At 38.4% G+C, this 13,165-nt stretch overlaps 2 protein-coding genes across 3 annotated transcripts; both read left to right on the top strand.

The window, feature by feature from the left end:
• The first annotated feature begins 115 nt into the window (after nucleotides 1-115).
• LOC120723926 lies at nucleotides 116-4,075 on the top strand. The gene is made up of 3 exons (XM_040015769.1): nucleotides 116-263; nucleotides 387-462; nucleotides 1,817-4,075. The coding sequence occupies exons 1-3, from the start codon at nucleotides 163-165 to the stop codon at nucleotides 2,858-2,860; spliced, it is 1,221 nt and encodes a 406-aa protein (XP_039871703.1). The 5' UTR covers nucleotides 116-162; the 3' UTR covers nucleotides 2,861-4,075.
• Nucleotides 4,076-5,660: 1,585 nt separating this feature from the next.
• Nucleotides 5,661-10,955, top strand: aurkb (aurora kinase B). 2 transcript variants are annotated; one of them, XM_040015772.1, is made up of 9 exons: nucleotides 5,661-5,792; nucleotides 7,211-7,249; nucleotides 7,504-7,582; nucleotides 7,946-7,991; nucleotides 8,083-8,271; nucleotides 8,855-8,993; nucleotides 9,094-9,242; nucleotides 9,326-9,500; nucleotides 10,237-10,955. In XM_040015772.1, exons 1-9 carry the CDS (start codon nucleotides 5,787-5,789, stop codon nucleotides 10,408-10,410), a joined length of 996 nt encoding a protein of 331 aa, XP_039871706.1. In that variant the 5' UTR covers nucleotides 5,661-5,786; the 3' UTR covers nucleotides 10,411-10,955. The 2 variants fall into 2 exon arrangements, with proteins under 2 accessions (XP_039871706.1, XP_039871707.1); XM_040015773.1 differs by lacking the exon at nucleotides 5,661-5,792 and adding an exon at nucleotides 6,680-6,758.
• Nucleotides 10,956-13,165: the final 2,210 nt, after the last annotated feature.

Here is a 13,165-nt window from a genome sequence, read left to right as displayed (position 1 = left end):
CGTTGTGTTGAGCTTAAAGCCGCTGATTTGATTTAACTGCCCAGCGGCCGCTCGGTCACACAGTCAGTGGACCGGTGTTTCCGGGGGATTGCTGATTCGGGCGCAACCCGTGTGCGTTCGTGTACCATTCCGTGTGTGAGGTTTGAGAGTTTTGTTTACAAAATGGAAGAATTTAGGGGCTGCAATCTGGACTACTTTCCCGAAAACATTTTAATCGATGTGTTGTCCTACCTGAACGTACGAGAGGTCGTCAAAGCCGGGAGGTAAGGGGATTTCAACTTTGCTCTCAATGATTTACTAGTTAATCGTCGTTTAAAACAAAACTCAGGTTTTCGTTTGTTTTGTGATTTGTGTATATGTTTATATATTTTAAATTGTGGTTTTAGGGTATGTAAGAGGTGGAAACGCCTTGTTAAAGACCAAAGACTGTGGAGAAATGTCGACCTGACTTCGTGGAAAGGGGTAAGGATGTTGTTGCCAGTGTGGCTTCATCATTTTTCGTTTCTTCTGTTAATGCAGGCCAGGCATTTTAGTAATCTAGTCTGTTACTTGGGGGTAATAATAGAAACAAACCCATAGCGATAACTTTTTTTTTTTGATAAAGATGAACGACTGGGAGCTGTTGACTCATGTTTTAATTTATCCTCTCACATTAAAGCACTGGTTTTAACTGTATCATCAAATAAAAATACAACACCGTGATTTTCCTGTCTCAAAACGGGCCCACTTATACAGTTGTGCTGAGATATTTATAGATGCATCATGGGCATGAATGCCACAGGAATTTGGGTCTGTGTAGGTTCTCAGTCATCCAGGTCATGGTAATCCAAGGCGCTTGGAAAGAAAAACGACTGGACTGCTTTAAGTTTCTTGAAGACATTTCACCTCTCATCCGAGAAGCTTCTTCAGTTCTAAGACCAAACGACCCTCTTAAGGGACAACTCCCACTAGAGCTGAAATACCTGGGGCTTTCCACCATTTGGTCTTAGAACTGAAGAAGCTTCTGGGGTGAGAGGTGAAATGTCTTGAAGAAACTTAAAGAAGTCCAGCCACCTTTCTTTCTAAGCTCTTTACATAGGAATTTGGGGTTTTTCATAATTTCTTTGAACTGTTCTTTGTCCAGGGTGGAATAGAATAGTACAGAACACAGCTTTAATGGCTTTAAAGAGGAAAAAGTAGATGCACAAGTTTGAATCAAATCCACACATACAACCCCAACTAATATTTGGTTAATATAAATATTGGTTGCACTTCAGTTAAACACTTTCGGTAGCCATCAACAAGCTTTTGGTGCAACAGTAGCTGGGTATTTAACCACAGATTAGTTAAATTGGTTGGTTTCCAGGCATGGAGCCAGCTTTTAAACATAGTCTACAAGTTTTCAGTACAATTGACGTTGGAGCTTTGGGAAAGCCATTCCAGGAGCTTAGCCTGCTTTATCCATCCCAAAGCCAGTTTTGACATATCTTTGTTTCAACAACCTAGTTGCTGATTTGAGTCTTAGGCCATCTATTGGCAGTTTCTGAGCTGTTACTAGTCATTCTTAACAGCCATCCACTAATATTTTCTCTTGGCTGGTATGTGTTTTTCTATTGTATGTGTATTTTAGTTTCTTTGATAGTGAATAAAATTGTGTATTGCTTTTTAAAGCCCCTTGTAAAGCATTTTGAAATGCTTTTGTGTGTAAAATATGCTCTAAAAATAAACAATGAGCATCATTTAATAACACATGGGTTGTGTGTTTGTGCAGTTATTGACTGTTATTGTTTCTCTCTCTCAACACACACATATTCATGGACTGTCCACTGTGTGTTAGGTGACATCCCGCATCCTTTGGGTCCTGCTGCGTCAGTACCTGGGTTGCGGACTAAGGTGCCTTCGCTTGCGTGGTTTGCTGCTGTCCGCACGTGGCGGAACCTTTCTCTCTGAGTCTTGGCTTAAAGCTTTGTCCACAAAATGCCCTCGACTGAGTAAGCTCTATCTTCTGCATGCAGACCTGAGAAGCCTGCCCAGTTGCCAGATCCTACCTCCATCTTTGCAGGTGCTGGAGCTGCGGGGTTGTGAGCTGCCTCGTGGCTTCTTCAATCAGACCCTGCCATCAGCTAGTCCCCAAGAAAGAGCAGAACCCACATCCAGTGTTGGTGCTCAACTGAAAGGAAGGAACCAGAAAGGAAAAGGGGCTGGCTCTCCTTCAGGGATTGGTATTGAGAGGTTAGTCCTTAACAATGTGCCCTCTTTTACAGACCAGCACCTGCAGGGTCTGACATCATGGGAGAGGCTCTGTCATCTAGAGCTACGTGACACCTTTCGTGTAACAGCTAATGGGCTTAGAAGCTGTGCTGCCAAAGATGGTGTCTGTGGTGTAGAAGGGCTTTCCAGGCTCAAGTTTCTGGAAATAGGCATTACAGGGCGGCAGGGCTACCAGTTACATATGGCCTCCCTTGGCTTGGGGGCTGGCTGGCTTGGGCTGGAGGAGCTAAGTCTTGGTGGAAAAGAGGTGGGTCCAGGTTTGCTCTGCGCCAGCCGCTTGAAAGACCTGAAACGTCTGCGCCTGTGGGACTGCACACTCAGCGAGCTGCAGATAGCCCGGAGCTGCAGGATGCTCCGTGGACTTCGCCAGCTGGAGTTTGTGGACGTCAGGTTCCAGCCTCGTCAGAATCCACCAGCAGAAGAGGGGGAGGGCGGTGAGGAAGAAGAGCAGGACAGAGAAGAAGCTGCAGGTGCAGATGGCAGCAGCGACGAGAACAAGATGGCAGATATGAATGATCCTATTCCAGGTCTGCGTCGCACACTGGCTGTCCTGCTGCCATCCTGCACACTGGTGTTTACCAACTGCTCTGTTCAGAATAATGAAGATTGAATGAAGCTATATGCTGCTATATACAAGCAACCCACATGAGATTAAAAATAAATAAATAAAACAACAACAACAAAAAACTGTTACATAGGCTTTTAGATCATGTTGATATAAGTAGAACCCGATTCAGAATGCTCTGTCAACTTTTTCTGACAATGCCACAATAAGTCCATAAATAAATAAAAAAATAATTTTAAAAGTCTGCTCACAATGATCCATGTTTATAGTATTTTTAGGCTTTTAGAATGAAGTAACAAAAACTGAATAGCTGTACACAGTAATGTATTCAAATGTATTAAGGATTTATTGAGCGATTAAATTTAAAAAAAAAAATAGTATGTATAAAAATAAATGACTTCCTCGACAGAATTACCTTTGAGTGCTTTAGAGGAGGATTGCAGTTTTCAGCAGTGCAAGAACAACAATAAATGTTTTGGCCCTTTATTTAGCTTTTTACAGTATTATGTTCAAAATATTACTTGTCTTGATTAAAACTGACTTAGAAGTAAGAGATATATTATGATATGGTGTTTTCTGAAAAATCTGATTGGTAACAGTTGCATAAAACTTCCAAACTGAATTGTCTGTCGTTGACAAATCAGATTACTTCATCACATTGATGCAAACATCATGAAAAACATCTTTCTCGTCAGTTTGCAAGGTTGCCTCATAAGCTGAGGTTACTACATTATGAAAGTTAAGAAAAAACATCTGTCGTCAAAGACACAAATTATATTGTCTTAAGGGATATGTCATGATCTCCTACAATACTCAGTTTCTTTGAGGTAAGTCAGTGGGAAGTCTCTCCTTTTTAGTGCTTAGAAACTCTAACGGTATGAAATAAAATGCAGAACAGTTGCTGTTGGACTGTAAACAGATAAGCAGGTGTAAGCTACATAGACAAATAAGTCATGATCCACCTGTTTCCTGTTCTTTACCACTTATCAACAGCGTATACTGTCAGAAAACATATATTTTACTCTGTTTGGTTGGGTGATGCACAGGATATTGTTGGGTGTTGCATATGTGTTTTGTAGAAACTGAGAACAAAAAGCAACCGCTTATCCTGAATGTGTGTATATTGTCTCAATTTTAGGAAAAAACATGGAAGATTTGTGTCATCATACCGAAGTGTGTTGCATTTAAAGCAACCATTCAATGAAGGTTCATCTTGTGAAGAACAAATTGTTCTGAATAAAGCTATTTTGATGAAGTAAACCCAGAATTTGTGCTTGAATACAAATACGGTATGTCGACTGCACCTTTAAAGATGACTGATCAGTTTGTCATGAAACTGCACGTATCATTTTTCAAGGTCAAATACTACATTTTATCTTCTTTTACATAGGTGATTTCTTGTCAGCTTCAGAAAATTGTCACGGGTCATTTCTCTTGTTTTGAGTGTTGGAGTGGCCAGTAACGGTTTTTGAAAAGTGGAAAGACAAGAATTTAAATTAGTAAGTATTAATCCTACACAAGTAGCTTAATGGTACACAAACCGTATAATCAAAATTAAAAGCATCTTAATTAAAAGTAATTATGGGATTAAAAGTTTGGATTCATGAATTTATATATGATATGCAGTATATTTTGCAGCTGGAAATCGTTTTAATTTTTTATATTCTACACAACAAAGAATTTAACACCTACATACTGTTGAGTTCAAATTTGTCCAGTGTGAACATTTCACATTGAAAGTGACCCAATATACACATAGATTAAAATGGTTAAAAATGTTATACTCTTGTAAGGGTGCTATGAATTTTTGTACATTACGGCTCTTACTGGTCAAATTTGAGCCGCAGCTATTTGGATACATTTTAGATCCACCATAGGTCAATAGGTCAAATCAAGGAAGACATTGGTTTTAGAGACTCTTGAAACTAAACATGTACTGTTAGTAAAACAGCATAGATGTGATCATATATGGTGCACCTGTTTTACCCATTTCAGAACAGGTGAGTGGGAAAAACATTCAAGTCCTACATACAAAGTTTCCTACCACTGCCCTGAATGCACAAACTATTTGCAATTAGCTTTTTATGTGCTCCAAGTGTTGATTAATGTTGAAGTAATGTTGCTAATTATATATAATAGTTATGAGGGATTTTATGCTATAGCAGTGAGGACACTATTAAACAACTGAAATTTCTTGCCATTTTCACTTTCAGTAAATTAATAAGTATAGCTATAAATCAAAATAGCTTTTATGGCTGTTGTGTTACTGTATGATGATTTTCTGCAAAATAAATGTTGTAAATTTGAAAATACACTTCCCATACTCTTTATTAAGGACTAATCAACCATTTATTATTATTTTCAGGTAGGCTATAGATCAGTGGTTTAAAAAAATGGTTAAAATGTATGGAGTTATTTATGAGGGAATTTTTGGGCCAATATAGACTAGAACCATACCGTGAAGGCATTAAATCTTCAGTATGAAATAATAAGTATAAAGTAAATGAAGTATAAAGTTAAATATTTGCATTTGTGAAGTAAGATTTGAAAGTAGCATAACATAGAAATGAAGTAAAATACATTCAAACCGTACCAGGTGTATCAGGTACTGTTGGTTTTCTGTCACGTGCTTGAATTTTGTAGATTTTAGCCAATGAAAAATTAAGCCTTTATGGACGCAGACAAAGGATATAAATGCTGTATACAGCCTACATACATCACATACCGTGGACGTTACTCCTGCTTTTTAAAAATAATGTACAGCAGGTGGGCGGGACCACATCCACCGCTCACCAATGACACGCTGCCCCTTGCAGCGCTTTTATCCAATGACTGTTCTCTAAGTGTGCGAAGCTCACCAATCACGTTCGTGAAGATTAGCTTTTTGAAAACGCTGGCGGCCGAGGAAGTTCTGGGTTACAAGATTGAGGTTTTCACGCTGTAAATTTAATACTGTTTTTCCTTCACTACGATGCAGGTAATTCGATATTTATACATTTATATCCAAGCGTTACCGAGTAACAGTTGATAACAATTTAAACTCCGTATATAATGTTTACGTAGACGTAAATTTTAGCTTAATTTAGCTAACCTTGTGCTTGCAAGCTATCTTAGCAGACTAACGTGTAACGTTAACTCGAGGTAAAAAGATCACAGGTAGTATATTCTATGAACGAGGCAGTGTTTTCTACTTCGAGTTAAGTTAATGTTTTCCTTAAAGGTGATCAGTACAGTGACTTGTACTGCAATTGTTTGAACGCTGACTTTAAATAACAGAGGCCCGGTAAACCTTTTTCTTTGTTTAACGATTAATTTAAATGTTTAACTCGTTGATCTTCAATCCAGTAAGTGTAATTTATGAACACTATATAAAGCATTGAACCAGCATATCTAAGGTCAGTGTGGCGATCAAGTCATGATAAAACAAGGCGTCTTTACCTCTCAAACCGGGTAAAGAGTTGTGGTGGGTAATTCAGCCACCCACAGACAGTGTTTCCTTCTCGGTTTTGTATATGATAATGAAAACCAGCTGAAATCAAATATATTACTGTCTCTGGCACTAGAAAACGCTTTAGATGTATGCACAATTTAAAAAAACGAGAGGGGATGGAATCTAGAAATAATCTAACCATCAGTTAGGTCGCAGTAATAGCCGTGTGTGCTCTCCATTATATTACTTTATTTTACACACTAAGTATTAACTTGAAGTGGAGGGTGGCTCTCCAACTTTAGGAACGTGTTACACCCTGTGCTATTTTGGCGTAAAACAGGAAGTGACAGTGATTGTAGAGGTGGCCCTTCCAGTAAGTAAAAGCATACAAATTCTGTTTTGCTTCTAGAAAGATTATTGGCGACCTGAACCTAGTTTAGATGCTGTTGCATTAAGTGAAGAGAGCTGTTAAATAAAGATCTCCAAGAAATACTGATGAACTGAAACAGTTTGGTAAGGAGAAATACTCCACCATTCATGTTTGTCATTGTGCATGCATCATAAGTTATACATGAAGAAAGTTTCTACAATTTACATAAACTCACTACAGCTCAGTGTGTGTGTGTGCACGCTAAGAAATGAAAAGAACATCTGGTTGTGCTTAATGATTGAAATCAGAATGTGTTTATAATTGTGACTTGGATGAACTTCAGACCATATTTTATAAGTAATCTATTCAGACATTGAGTTAATTCCAAACTCTTGGTTAAAGTCACCATTAATGATAAACAGGGAAAGCACTGAGCCTTGACACAACATCCTAGGTTATGAGTTACAAAGTGTGCCTTAATCTCTTGCTTGCTTCCCTTTGTTGGTTGTCTAAAATAAGTATAAAGCTAAAAGCAAGGGGGGCACAAAATAGCTCAAATGTACTGTTTTAGTGAGTTGTATTTATTTCTTTACAGAATAAGGAAAATTACGAGCCCAGGGGTCTTCAAAGACCAGTAAGTATGGAAATTTTAAAAGATTATGTTGCTTGGCCCATTACTGTTAACTGTGCTTAAATCTAGCAAGCACATCTGATTCAGCTTGGACTGAGGTGTTATTAAAATACCGAAAGTCACTTTGAGCAAATCAAAGAATATATGTAGGTAAAATTTTGTAGTAGTAGTTGTAATATTAATAAATGAGTGATTTAGCCATAGTGCAATGAATAAATCACTTATAGCTGTGTTTTTGTGTTTGCTCTTGATGTCAGTTTGCCACACCGAACCTGTCAGGCCCTCAGCGAGTTGTGGTGAAGCAACGAGCAGACACAATGAAAAATACTGTCACAGGTAAGTCTTTTCTTCTGTGCAGATGCTGATAAGACCAAGGTTATTGTAGTTAACTAAACTAAAACTGGATATTGGGGGGGGGAAACTGATTAAAATAGAAATGAAAACTAAAGTTTAAAAAAATCCATATACCTGGAAAACTACATTTAGAGAAAAAACAAAAACATAACTAAATTAAAAGACAGAAAATTAAAAGGTAAACTGAAGTGTTCATATCCACTCTGGAAACTGACTGAAATTGAATTTGAAACAAAGTAAAAATGAAATTTAAAAACTAATCGCAAAACACAAACCTATGATAACTGATTGAGACCCCTCAGGAAATTTTTAATTGCTAAGTTTTAATTGTGGTGTTATTTTTAGGTCCTGCGAGAGAATGCATTGGCTCGTCCTCCAGCTCAGCTTCAAAGTAAGTGTACTACCTAAGGCTAGTTCTATATTCCTGATATGTTGTCTTTGTCCTGAATATTTAAAAGACCTTTTATTTGTTTTTATTTCAGGAAAATTTCCATTGATGACTTTGACATTGGTCGGCCACTTGGAAAGGGAAAATTTGGAAATGTCTATCTTGCGAGAGTGAAGAAACTCCAAGCAATTGTGGCACTGAAGGTGTTGTTCAAGTCTCAGATGGAGAAAGAAGGTGTGGAGCATCAACTCAGGAGAGAGATTGAGATTCAGGCCCATCTCAAGTTAGTATCCTGCTTCTTTGTTTTTTGGCTCTACTCCCTTTTGTCATCTTAGGCACACTGAGATTACAAACACAAGTTTAATTTGTTACACAATATGTGTTCAAATAATAAGTGTGGTGATACATTCATTGAAATGTACAAAATAACCTTTTGTAGGACTGTCCCGTTTTAGGGCGATTATAACAACTGTCCTATAATTCACACACGTTTGGCAGGCTATGTGCTACCCTCCACTGTCTGCTGCAGGGACATTCAAATGGTCGAACAATGCCAAGTTAAAGCTGAGAGCTGTGTACTTCTATATCTAAACATTTCAATAATTTGGGTAATTTAAAAAAAAAAAATCTTTAACTGTGTCATTGCTATACACTGAGAAATGTAGTTAATGTCTGGTCTGTTAACCAATGATTTACATGTATAATGCCTCTGGGGACAAGATATACAAAGAAATGGTGTGTTCTCAGTGGTTTATTTGTCTCTTATAGATTAGGCTGATATTGTATAAATGCATACTATATAATGGCTGCTTATATTTGGTGCATTTAGCATGCTGATTTAAATCTCTTCTGCTTCATTTCCTCAGGCATCCAAACATCCTGCGCTTCTACAATTACTTCCATGACCGTAAGAGGGTGTTTTTAGTGCTTGAGTACGCCCCACGTGGTGAAATGTACAAAGAGCTTCAGAGATGTGGCAGATTTGATGATCGGCGTACTGCCACGGTAAGAACTCAACCAGAATTGTAGGTGACAAAAAATTCTGTACTCTGAACTGCAAAAATAGTGAAGTTATAACCTAATGCCAACCTCTTTAAAATTCTAGTACATGGAGGAGATATCTGATGCACTAATGTATTGCCATGAGAAGAAAGTAATTCATCGTGACATCAAGCCTGAGAATCTTCTTCTCGGTTATCGTGGAGAGCTGAAGATTGCTGATTTTGGTTGGTCAGTCCATGCACCTTCTCTAAGGTGAGGAACCACACTGTCACTACTTCACTTTCTTTAAGATGCCTGTTCACCCTGCCCTGCTCACCTCTTTTAAACCTTCTCAGACGTCGCACAATGTGCGGGACACTGGACTACCTTCCTCCTGAGATGATTGAGGGACACACCCATAGTGAGAAGGTGGACTTGTGGTGCATTGGCGTCCTCTGCTACGAGTGTTTAGTTGGCAACCCACCGTTTGAAACAGCAAGCCACTCAGAAACGTATAAAAGGATTATGAAGGTTGGTGTTTATCTGCATGTGTAATGCACTTGATCAGTCAAATCTCATGATTAAGTTACAAGTTTCAGTCATAGAGAAGAAGCTGATTTTACTGTAGTGAGAGAAGCCATTTAGGTATCACTCTAGTCGAGCACTTGTTTCCCTTTAGCTCTTACTTTATACTAAAAAAGGAAAATTCTTGTAGGTTTTTCATTATTTCTTCTGGGAATGTAATGTAGTACACAAGATAATTTACCTTCTGTAGCATTATGCCTACCAGATTTAGTACACACATTTTGAGTTTTAGCTCAGATTAAAGTGTTACGCTGAGCGGACTTTCTTGACACTCAAATGTTCCCAGATCTTAACAATTATTATGAACAAAATAAGTCACAAGCAAAGGTTTAATTTAAGCTCAGCTTGTTTTAAACTTATGCATTTTCTGAAATGTGCATAAGAACAGTAGCTGACTGGCAGATGTGGATGACTCTGAAGGGCACAACATTTGACTGCTTATTCCTTTCACAAGTTTTAGAAAATGCATAAAAATACTTTTATCTATATGTTTAATTTTCTGGTTATAAATTCTTAAAATGACACATCTTGCATCGTTTTTTCGAACTTGACATTACATCTCATGTACCAGGAAATGATTATCAAACTCGACTGTACCTGGCAGTTTGAGTCGGCTAAGACTTTAAGAATCACAGCATTCCCCTTTGCTGATAAATGCATGAATCAAATCTTCCATTTGCAGGTGGACTTGAAGTTCCCTAAAGTTGTCTCTGATGGTGCCCGAGACTTGATCTCCAAGCTGCTTCGCCACAACCCCATCGATCGCCTCCCACTACAGAGTGTCATCGACCACCAGTGGGTGCGTGCCAACTCTCACAGGCTCTTGCCTCCAACCTGCCCTGTCAAGAAATCCTGAGCCTGCCCTCCTTCCTATGATGGGTCTTTTTCCTTCCGCAAGAGACTGTGGCCCAATATTTTTTGGTTTCACTGCCATGGGCTTCAAACTGCCATTATACTGGCAACTTTATACATGAAAAGGGTTCAGAGTATTATGTCATGCATGACAAAGATGAACAACAAATTCTGAGAACCTGCAAATGCAGAAAATCTTTCACTTTTGCTTTAAAATGACTTCGGTTAATCAGTTTTTGCTGTTTGTCTATTCTCGCATACCCTCTTTTTCAAATGTACAGTCCTTATGTATGTCCTTATCTATGTATAGTGCCTTCTCTAGAAGTGTGTCTTGTTTTTGGTAATTGTGATTTCTTTACTTTTCAAAATTGACACAGCTTTGTTTTGGATTGCTGCCTCAGATGGTGTTGACATCAAAATACTACTGTTAGACTGCCTCATTTATATTCTTGAATAGTTTGTGCCGAGGGGTTTGGGGCTTGTGCAGGAAAGCATGTTTTAATTTCCTTCAAGATGTACTTTAACTTTCTAATAAATATTGTAAAAGGATTTGTTTGCATCAAATGAGTAATTGATCGCAGAGTTTATAACTAGCTGCTTGGCAAACCTGGGTAGTGTAATACAACTATAAGTCCTACCTTTGCTAAGGGTTATATTAAGTTGCTTATACAACATTTAAAAATATATATATATATTGATTCGTAGTCACAGACTTCTATCAAGTAAGGGTAAGTAATTTGTTTTTTTTGTTGGGTTTTTTTGTGTAAACCACAAGAGCAAAAGTGTGTGTGTGTGTGTGTGTGTGTGTATACACCCTCTAATATTTGGTTGAAGGTGCACCCTGAAACGGGCTATTGGTAGTTATCATCAAGCTTCTGGCATAATTCTGGCTGGATATTTGAACAGTCTTGGCAGGATTATGAGTAGAGTTCATTTAACCCTGGAGAACCCATGGGGTCAAATTTGACCCCATGGGTTCTCCAGGGTTAAATGTGTTGGTGTCCTGGTACAGACCTGTGTGGGTTTTTTTTTTTTTTTTTTTTTTTTTTGTTTGTTTGTTTGTTTTGTTTTAAGCGTAATCCACAAATTTTCAATAGGGTTGAGGTGGGGAAGGCTATTCCAGGAGCTTCAAGTTGACTTGTTTTATATGTTCAAAACCAGCTTTGATATGTGTTTGGGTTCACTGTTCTGTTGGAACACTTAATCATGTCCAAGATTCAGCTTCACTGGAAAGTTTACAGTTCATGGCAGGGTAGCTGATCCTTAATGCAACACACTCCGAAAATGTTGGGACAGAGGGAACTTTACCACTGGGTCACATCACATTTTCTTATAATTACACACCAATCTTCTGGAACTGAAGAAATTGTTGCAATTTTACACACAGAATCTTTGCAATTCCTGCTGTAAGTAAGTAACAGCCTGTGGTCGGCTGTCTGATTTTCTTTAATGATGCACCAGACAATTTCAGTGGGAGACGGCTCTGGACTGCAGACAGGCCAGTCAAGCACACAGACTGTTTATGAAGTCAGACTGATATTCTCCTGAAATACACATGGAGTTCCTGGGAAGAGATTATGTCTTAATGGAAGCATATGTCCCTCTAGAAGTCCTATGAAGTCTGCATCAATTACGCCTTCAACCCCCCCATGCCATAAGCAGTGTTGCACAAACCATACCATCCAACCTTTCTTTTTCATCTTTGGAATGTAGAATTCGACGCTAATCCTCCCCCCAGCGTGGAGTTATTTGACCACAAAACACATTTCCATTGTCACTCGTTCCATCTCAGATGAGCTTGATATAGCAGCAGATTGTGTTCAGTGACACTGATTTTCTGAAGTACTTCTGAGCCCACTTGGCTATGTCAGTCAGAGTAGCATGATGATTTTGAATGCAATACCTTCAAACCTTTTGAAAATCACACACATTCAGCAGGAGTTTCTTCCCTTGGCCTTTACGCCCAATGATTTCTCAGGTCTCCCACACAATGTTATCTTGCACTAAGAAACATTGTTTTTATAGTGAAAGATTATTGATTTATTTTCTCACAACATCACAGTGGTGAAACACAACCCATCTTTTCTTGTAAAGACTGAACTTCTGGTGCATACCCATTTAATACCCAATCTTGATACCCACACCTGTTTTAAATTAACTTGCTAATTGAGAATGTTACAGATTGTTACTTGTTACTACATTTAATGCAGGGGTCCCCAATCCCAGTCCACGAGGGCCGATGTCCCTGCAGGTTTTAAATGTGTCCTTGATCCATCACAGCTGATTTAAATGGATAAATTACCTTAACATCTCTTGAAGTTCTCCAGAGGCCTGGTAATAAACTAATCATGTGATTCAGGTGTGTTGACCCAGGGTGAGATCTAAAACCTGCAGGGACACCGGACCTCGTGGACTGTGATTGGGGACCCCTGGTTTAAAGGGTTATTTTTCCTCTGCCCCAGCTCCTTTGGAATGTTTTGCAGGCATCAACTTATGTTTAAAAAATGAAATGAGTTGGAGAAAACTTAACATATCTGATTTGTCCTTTTCCCTGTAAAATGTTCAAGTGCATTACCAAATTGCAGAAGATGAGGTAGCTATCAGTACCAATATAATATACAAAAATGGTTAAAATCCTAAAAGGAGTATTCCAGCCTGTCCTAAGAAGAATGAAACGGCAGGAAAAAAAATGGTTAAAATTTGTTAATTTCAGTAGTATTGTCGTAGGTATATGCTAATTTCACAACCTAAATTCACAC

This window comes from Simochromis diagramma, unplaced genomic scaffold (genome assembly GCF_900408965.1).
Source record: "Simochromis diagramma unplaced genomic scaffold, fSimDia1.1 OVJJ01000685.1, whole genome shotgun sequence".
Classification (NCBI taxonomy): Eukaryota; Metazoa; Chordata; class Actinopteri; order Cichliformes; family Cichlidae; genus Simochromis; species Simochromis diagramma.
This window is presented reverse-complemented; position numbering and strand designations above follow the sequence as displayed.